General features: G+C 37.0%; 1 protein-coding gene across 2 annotated transcripts in view; it reads left to right on the top strand.

Moving 5' to 3' along the window:
* Nucleotides 1-9,690, top strand: part of parp8 (poly (ADP-ribose) polymerase family, member 8) — a 30,401-nt gene continuing 20,711 nt past the window's right edge. The window contains exons 1-4 of one of the 2 annotated variants that reach the window (XM_067405948.1): nt 1-829; nt 1,360-1,414; nt 7,983-8,020; nt 9,595-9,684. In XM_067405948.1, coding sequence (XP_067262049.1) covers nt 739-829; nt 1,360-1,414; nt 7,983-8,020; nt 9,595-9,684 — 274 coding nt within the window. In that variant the 5' untranslated portion in view covers nt 1-738. The remainder of the gene's footprint in view (nt 830-1,359; nt 1,415-7,982; nt 8,021-9,594; nt 9,685-9,690) is intronic. The other variant, XM_067405949.1, reaches the window with a different exon arrangement.

Here is a 9,690-nt window from a genome sequence, read left to right as displayed (position 1 = left end):
TGACCTGCTTTGTTTATTGAACTGTTGTATGAAAGAATCACTTGCATTGTTGCTGCTGTTCTCAATAAGAACCACAGCGTTGATCGAATGATTGCTTAGAAATAATAAGATTAATTGTTTATTAGTAAATAAACAGCTTGTTATTCCATGGCTGAATTAGCATGTTTCTTCTCAATCTGAAGCCTGTAATCCTGAGCAGATCCAGAGTGCTGGACAGTAGCAGTGGGCGCGTGGGGAGAAAAACACGTCCATGACATCATCCGCCTTGTTGTGATTCCCGATCCCACCGGGTTCATCTCGTGGATGCAATCACAGGATTCCCACACTGATTCCCCCCGTGCTCAACTTCAGCTCTTCAGTAACGGTCTGACGCTCACGCCCGCGTTGGGTTTACTTTAAGACTTGCGATATCTTTTTGCGCTCTTGCCTTTGCTTTCGACATCGCCATTGTTGGGTTCAGCAGAGTTATGAGGACGACTGAGAGATGCTTCCGGTGTAAAAGTGATATCTTTATGAAAGCTGTCGCGAGGAAGAGCTGTCCGCTGTGCTCATGCGATCGAGGCTATTGTTAGACGAGATGAAACGGTGTCGGTTGGCGTGACACACCTGGGATTGTTACAGAAGACCTCCAAGCACGTATTTCTACTGTTCCCCACATCCATCGTGCCTGCAAGCGGAAAGGATTCGTTTGTTTCGCCGAATATTAGTTAGAGAAGCCATTCTAGTGTATGTTATTTCATGGGGATGTGTTCAAGGCAAGAGAGGATTCAAAAAGACGTCGACATCGTAATTCAAAGGTGTAAGGCAGAGAAAGACTGCCTGTTTTCTGGTGAGTTTCCATTGTCTCTTATTAAGAGTGCTGTCTTCCTTTTAACAATTGCTATGGATTTACTCAACACAATTGGCAGGCTGATGGCTTTATTTCCTCCTTCACACAAAAGCCCGATATGTTCAAAAACACGTATGTGGTTAATGTGCCCCAGCGTCCGCAATTTAATCTTTCCTGGACATTATAAATTATGCAATAATCAACTGCAATCGAGGGCCTAGTGCAAACGTGAGCTGCCATTATTATTACCACATATTCTGCTTTTATCATCATCATAACAAAAGCATTAACATGCCTCTCAGGTGTTGCTTTGTGATGTGAATGATTTTGCAATTAAACGTGTGATGGTCAACAATACTATTGACCATCACACATTTATTAACTATCAATTTAATTCTCGTAAATTCATTGTCAATGGACATTCCCTGTTGATGTTGCCATGGAGACTACACTTGTTGAAAGGGACTTTTTTTGTGGTCCAGTGTGTTATATTGTTCACACACCTTAAGTTTGTGTCATTTGTGTTTCAGACTTTAGATTCTCTGACTCCACCTTCACATTCACCTACTCCAAAGGACCTAAAAGGTAAATATAGGCAGCTGTGCTATCAATGTAAACACATGCTGTATGCTCACAGGCCTGCTGGCTTCATGTTTTGAGTTGTTTATTTGTTATAAGCATATTTGTCAGTACTCCGTTTACAAAAATGTACACCCCGTCATCATTTTATCACCCCTATGTTGTTCGGATCCCAATTTTCTTGTTTTCTGTGAAAATACAAAAGAAGCTGTACGGTGGAACATCATTCTCATCCATTTGCTTTCATTTTTGAAAAAAGATGCTCTGAAAGTGAAAGGAAAGAAATCTGTCATCCTGTCTAACATCTCATTTGTACTATACTGAAGAAAGTTATAAAGGTTTAGAACAACCTGAGGGTGAGCAAATGATGACAACGTTCTTTTTTTTTTTTTTTGGGTGGGTGGGGTGTTGAACTGAGCCTTTAATAGGTGTTTCGGTTGTGATGAGCGAGGCCTAAAAATGATGATTAAATGATGTAGTCCGTTCAGTTGAGGTTCATGCATGTTCTCTTTTCACCCTATCAATAAGGACAATAACCTCATTTCTTTCAGCTCCGCTCGCTATTATAGTGGTCAGCAGTGCTTGTGAAATCCTGTGCATTGATAAATATGTACCGCCTTTAGAAGCATGCAGTCTTTTTGCTGCACTAGATTGTATTTACATATAATTAATTACCCTGTACTCTGTCATTGACATATTAGACATTGACTAATCACTTTTACAGTGATGAATAGGCAGCTTTTTTTAGCTGGTATTCCTCATATAAAAAGAATAAACTCCTTATTGTGTGCTTGAAAACAACGTGGAGCACAAAGAAACTGACTTTTGGAAATTATCAAGTCATGTGCTTTTCTATTGTTCTCGTTAACAATGCCTTTTTAAAAAGAAAACACTGAGAATCTGAATACCATATACTCATCGCTCCACTGATCATGAACTCCAGTGTGGTTGTTTTATTTACATGCCACTCTCTAGGGCTCAGACTTTTTAGTGTAATGATTTTGCTGAAAGCTGTGAAGGTGTGATAGATGGTCTTTGACGTCAAGTTTAATTATGGAGATATTTGATATGTAGTTTGCTTTTTATGTAGAGCTGATTATATGTTGTGAAATTTCATATCATTTACTTAATAATCTTAACCTAAGACACTGCAAGGAAAGCTTGTAGTTTCTTTCTTAAAGGGATAGTTCACACACAAAAATGATAATTCTGTCATCATTTACTCACCCTCAAGTTGTTTCAAATCTGTATAAATTTCTTTGTTCTGCTGAACACAAAGGAAGAGGTTTTTAAGAATGTTCGTAGATCTGGGGCACCATTGACTTCCATAATAGGAAAACATAATACTATGGAAGTGAATGGAAACTCAGATCTACGAACATTCTTAAAAATCTCTTCCTTTGTGTTCAACAAAAAAAAAAAAAAAAAAGAAATTATACAGGTTTGGAACAATGTGAGGGTGAGTAAATGATGACAGAATTTTCATTCTTGGGTGAACCGTCCCTTTAACTACTTGTAGTTAAGAATCTGCTAGCAGAAGTTCATGGTACTTTCAATTAGAAGTGGTTTTGGGTTAGTCTGTGAAAGCTTGACGTCAAGTGGCCATGTCTCGTCTTACCCACTCTAGTGTCTAATGCACAATAACACAAACATGAGAAGAACACCATTGCTCTCGTTCTCGAAAGGGCAGTCTTTCCCATCTATTGACCTGTTTACTACAAAACCTTCAACTATGCCAACATATTGTTTAGGCTTTTTCACCAGATTGAAATGAGAGATGGATAATAGTTTTTCTTTGGCAAAATGGGACTTGCAACCTCATTTAACAGTGAAGTCAGATGAGATACCAGACTGAAATTTTAGCTTGAGGCCATTTAGATGAGTAATACCTCCAAAGCTACCAGACCTTTGTAGAAACTAGCACTGGAATAGTGCTTCCCTCCTTATAGTCATGCAAATTTCATGATAAGTATGCTAATTAAAAAAATGAGTTGTCCAGGAAAGCACTTTTGGCTCACTGAAGCATTACCAGTACAGAAGAAGGTCCTCGAAAGATTTATAAAAGCAGTGTGGTGGATCTCGTTTTCTCAATAGTTGCCTTTAAATAAGGTCTTCAAGTTTCAATTACCGTTGGTTAAAAGTGGTTGGTTGTATTATAGTTTTTGTTTTACAACACCAAACACAAACTCTTAATGCATGTACATGTATTTGGCAATTCTTAAAAATCATATTTATTTTTACTACTTTTATTACATTATACGTATGTTCACCTGTTATTATTTATTTGTGCACATGCAATAAATTTGTAGCACTGCTGCTCAGTTGGTTGTCTCTGTTGTAATCCATTTAGGTGTCCTGAATTAAAAACAGGGAGTTCCTTGTCCATTTTTTTATGTTTGAACTGTTTTGCAAATGTCACTCTTGTTCTTAGAGGAGGTGCCTTGCATTACAAGCAGGAAATGAGCTGATAGGCTCTCTATGAAAAATCATTGCACCTAGCCTTATAGAGGAAGAAGCACATTTCCTGTTTGTAGAGCTGCGACATGCACTCAACATCTTTCACTGATGGATCCATGTTTCATTGTAATGTAGACATGGCCTAATTTTGTGCACCTTTTATGTGTTTTCTTCACCGAAAACAAGGTTGCTCTAATATCTGATATGCCAGATAACCCCGATATTTGATACAGCAAACTATTCAAAGATGGATATTCGCACGGAGATCACTTTTGTTTGATGTTCCCAAACTACTAAGTATGTATAAGATATTTCACGAAGTGAAAAGAACAGACAAGCCCATAATCCCAGAGATGCAGTAGTTTCTCATGAATAATCCATCATGGCTGAGATCAACACAAATTATGTTTGATTTTCATCATCTTGGTGTAACTGAATTTACATAATTACCATGAGTGCTAAATTGTGACAAGCTCTAATTCAAACAAATGTTGTTGCATTAGATGCGGATGCGGGCCGACCACTGAAATAAACTTTGGGTCATTTGGTGTACTACATCAAAAAGATGTAAACTATTAATTCAGTGAGTAGATGAGGAAGTTCCTTATTATTTGAGATCTGGCTAACCTTGTAGGTGTTGTGTATTGCAGAAAGTGAAAGCATAAAAGCAGAAGTAGTTTGCCACGCTCACACCATGTTGTGCTTTTGTAACGGTATATGGCAGTTTTGGGTTGTATAAACCACAGCATCTGTCTAAGTGCAGACTTCACAGTTACAAACTAAGCTAGATACATTGATATTTGCTTACAAAATTTTTCTGTGGGTGTTGTTTATGTATGTAGCCTATATAATAGGGCTGGGCGATATATCGCATGCGATTGTCGCGCATTTCAGGGAACTGGCTTTACTGACGAAATGCGCGTGACAATCGCATGCGATATATTGCCCAGCATAGTATATAAGGTCAACTATATATATATATATATATAATATATAATACTATATTCTCTTAAATATATAAGTATAAATACGTAAATAATAGTTGAATTAAATTGTATGCAACTGATGCAGAGAATCTTACATGCTGCTCTTCCATTAGCTGCACAACTTTTGGCTTTCTTTTTGTAGTTGTGTACGACTACTGGTGACACCTTTGAACTGTATGTCAGCAGTACAATTATAGCATCATACTGAGTGCTGATTTCATCACGCATATGTTCAGTTGCACTTATCTTCTTGCAGTACTACTTGCATATGACCTCTATGCAAACCACATGGGAAAGTTTCTCTCAGTGTGACAGGCAGTTGAAAAATGACTATAGATGCATTGCAGAGACCTGCCCATAGGGTTTTGCTCTCCTATGTTGGGCCATTCACATGTAGAGGTTGTTTGCTTTCGCTGAAGTCTATGCATTTCATATACACAGTAATGCTTTCTTTACCCCAAAATCAAGCCAACCAGAGCTGGAGATACCAGATGCTAGCTGAAATCGTGGTCTGTTGCCTGAAAATCTGTATATTTGATATTAGAAATGGACACTTGTTACCTTAAAGCACTATTTGGGCCCCTAAAATGTACTTTTCATTGGTGTAGCCCAAAGTAGTTAGGTTGTTTCCAACCTAGGCTCATTGGAAAAACATGCCTCTACCTACAGTACATGTTTGCCAAACTCCAAAAATATACCTATATACAATTTACTGCAGTTTCTAGCTGAAATAAACACCAGTGGCAATAAAACATAAACAATGTTTGTCCCTTTTCTCATGATTACATGGGATTATTTATTGATAAAGACTTATTTTTGCACTGTTACTTGAACAATGTTACGACCTCGAAACACATTTACCATAGTTCATGATTTGTAAACTAATACATTTTGATGTTTGCTCCATATGTATGGAAAAATTTCATTTCCAAACTGCCACGATGCATGCAACAATGAACTTAATAATAAGATGTTGCCACAACTTGCCCTTTCGGATAAAACTGAACACCCTTTTAGCACAATTCACTGGACATATGACTGTGAAACATGCAAGAATAAGATGTAATATTTTACGTAATGGTGCTTTTTTTGAGTTTGGGTTGGTTTGTTTTCACTTAAACAAAAACAATTAATTTAGATGTTACCACATTTTTTTGGTTACTTGACAAAGCATTTTATATTTTTGCAGAAGTTCAGTTGTAGAAATGGAACTGAATTGATGTTCAGTTGTAGATTGAAATGATGCACTTAAAATAAATTAAATGCATTTTTAAGATAAAAAAGAACATTAGATATTGGGGCAAATATGCATTTTTGGGCCTGTGAATATTAAGAAGGCTTTGTGTGATCGAGCATAAGCATGAACCTCATACACCCGAAATGAACTAATGCAGTTTTGCATAGTCATTGGCATTTTGCAGATGTTTGGTGTGCTTGAGAAAAATGTGTTCATGTGACCAAAGATAAAAAGTGTTTCATCCAAGTTATTTTTAAACAATACCAGGTGTCATTGTGAATAAATGCTTCCTGTGAGTGGCACCATCCTGTGTGAGACCCCATGAGGGGTTTCACTTCCACTGAATCAATCTTCTCTGTGTTGTCATCACATAATTACTTATTGGCTAGTACCGCTTTCTATTCCAGTAGTAGTTAGAGTCTACATACACCCAGTATGGTTGTGTGGGTTTTTTTCATAAAGTTATTTGCCATGATTTTTAATGGTATGTATAAGGTCATTGACTCCATTAAGTCTTTAATATATTTTCTCACATTGTGCAATGGAGCGAAAAAAACATAAGCACATAAAGGTCACCTGTGTGATATTATATTTTCACTGTTGGCAGATCAGCCTATATCGAGGTAATTAATATGATTTTGGTAGTTTCAGGTTGATTACTAAAAGGCTTTTTAGCAAGCCACTTAATCTCCACGTTAATTCAAGGTACCTCACAGGAGACAGTGTCCTGTTGTCAACGCTGTTCCTTGCAACCTTATTTACTTGATTGCGTGAAATGGAGACCACACTTTCCTTAATTACCTCTTGCTTAAGTGTTTAGATTAGCTGTATTCAGGACATATGGGCAACACCCTTCTGGGACCTGATAGTCTCTTCTGTAAAGTGTTTGCAAAATCCCTTTTGTCACTTGGAATTTATATATTCCATCTGCTCATTTCTGTCAGGCACCTTTGTGCAACTGAGGGGATTTTTTGAGCCTTTTATTTATTTTATTTTTTTTATTGCAGTTTTGCTTCTGTTTAAGGTTTCCGGTGTCAACACTAAATGGGGCTTCTGTCTTTACATTTCTACACTGCACAAAAACATAAAATGATTTTTTTATTTGTAGCTGACCATTTGTATTCATAAGCCTTTATGTGAACAGTTTAGAGTGTGAGCTATGAAGTAGATGGGTGGCATTAGAATTGGGTTTCTGTGAGCGATGGACAGGTGCAGTGGGATTCCAGCATCTGAGACGTCTCAATCTAATGTAAATTTTAAATGTACCCAAATTTCGTAAAATACTGTAGTGATGTATAAAGCACAGCTCATAAAGAAATCACTTTCCTGTGTGGGGATATTTTTTGCGTTCCTGATGGCGTGTGAAAATTGAACGGTAAATGTGACTACACCTTAAGACAAAAATGCGTTAATTTTCAGTTCAAAATGTCACTGTATTTCATGCTAATAACAATATCATTGTAAGAAAACAAAAAAAAAAATGACATCTCCAATGATGATGTTGTATATAAAAAATGAAAAGTGTTTGGCTGGATTTTGTACTTTTCATTTGTACTTTTTATTAGTTATTTGCAGAATCTTTGCTGTGGTAGTATTGCTGGGTCAGGTACAATAAATGAAATGTATGTCTTTATTACACTGAAATCGAAACAAAAAAACAAACATCTGGACTTTTCTGTTGTAAGTGTTGCTCCAGTAGGTGTCTTGTCACAATATGCGAACTTTCAATATTCAGACTGTATCTAAATATTCAAACTGTTTCTGCATGCTGATTCAATGTGATGTGTCAGCTACTATATGTACAGCATAAATGTTTCTGAGAATCAGTTTAATGCATTGCAGTGTTACATACATCCTGTCTAATGTTAATATTTGTGTTTTTGTTTTTCTGCAGGGTGACCTACTCTGTTCATGTCTCTGATGATTATCCAGGTATTACAAGTAATGGATTATTTAATAATTTGATAAATGATACTCCCAAACTCTCACCAGTGCTCCCATAACATAGAGATTGACTTTATATCTGTCACAATAAGGACCAATAATCATAACCCTAACATAAAACACTATTACTACTGCTTGCTTGGGATTTAGAAAAATCCACAACCCTAGGGATATTCAAATTTGCCTTGTAACTCTTGTTGGGACATCTGTGCTCTAAACATGAATGATTCTTCAAATAAGACAGATTGTTGCAATTAATGCCTTAGACTTTCATTGAAGGAGGAACACAGGCCAAATCTAGGGACCAGAATATCATCGAGACTTGGGGGTTGACTCTATTTGGACCAGTGTGGAACCATTCTGAACACCCCAATAGTTTCCTAATATAAATGTGCTAAAACATTCAGAACACATAAACAACTGCATAACAACATCTTGCCAAGCACCCACAAAACTAGCACTGTGGCAGTCCACTTTTCTGTTAAAATTTTAAATTGAGTTCAAAATGTCATTTACTCAGAATATAACTGGCCTCAAAGGAAAGATGACGTCGCCAGGTCTACTCTGTAAAGTGACTGATACCTCTGTGGCTGATACCTCTGATAAAAATAAACCAGTACTAATAATATAGCTGAACTGCATCATTCTCAGCTTCAGTGTGATGAAGTGCTCTAACGCAGCTGCTTTATACTCCTAAGTCTTTTCCCATTGTCTCTTTTCCATCACATAATTATAATGGCACAATACATTAAAGTGAATGTTTGTTTTCATTCCTTTATCGGCCATGTAATGACACAACACAATGATGAAGCTCGGTGGGTTTTATGGGTATAGTGATTACACTGGATTTTTACTTTCAGGTAGAGTTGCCTAGTGCACTCTAAATTCAGTTTGACTGAGCGTAGTAAGTTTTTTAAGTTAACAGAAGTTGAACATTTATCCCCTTTCCTGTAGCTCAGTGGTTAGAGCATGGCACTAGTAATGCCAAGGTCATGGGTTCGATCCCAGGGATTGCACATACTCAGATACAAATGTATAGTAAAATGCAATGTAAGTCGCTTTGGATGAAAGCGTCTGCCAAGTGCATAAATGTAAATGTAAATCCCCTTCAACGCACACAAAATTTGATTTTGTTGTGAAGCTGCGGCATTGCTCTGAGCCTAAGACTGACCTTTGATGTTTTGATTCAGCACACAAGAGTTGTCCCCTAAAACTAAGTCTAGAAGATGCAGACTTCCTTTTTTGAAGGACTTAGTCTAGCCTGATTTACAGCATAGTGGCAGACATTCATCTTTGCATAAGAATGAGGAATTTGCTTGGCACAGTTTTAGGCAACATTGCCAAAGGATGCGTTAATCTGAAAACAGTGGATTGTCCAGAAACTGTAGAATTAGCACATATTTAAGTTCACTCTCATTTGGAGTGTTTCTATTAATTATGTATAAGCTGCAATTTGTTTTTTTGTTACCAATCATTGGTGGGTTGATTACATTTGTTAGTTCTTCTTCAGATCTGCTTTTCTTGGTGTTTCAATTGCACATGCTTTTCATTTGTCATTTCAGATAACACGTATGTGTCTAACTCTGAAAACGATGATGAAGTGTTAGTCACCAGGGATCCGATACCAGTGATTTTCCATAGAATTGCAACAGGTAAGA

The sequence above is a fragment of the Chanodichthys erythropterus genome, chromosome 13 (genome assembly GCF_024489055.1).
Source record: "Chanodichthys erythropterus isolate Z2021 chromosome 13, ASM2448905v1, whole genome shotgun sequence".
NCBI lineage: Eukaryota > Metazoa > Chordata > Actinopteri > Cypriniformes > Xenocyprididae > Chanodichthys > Chanodichthys erythropterus.
The sequence above is the reverse complement of the archived record's forward strand: the minus strand, read 5'-3'. Positions and strand labels throughout refer to the sequence as shown.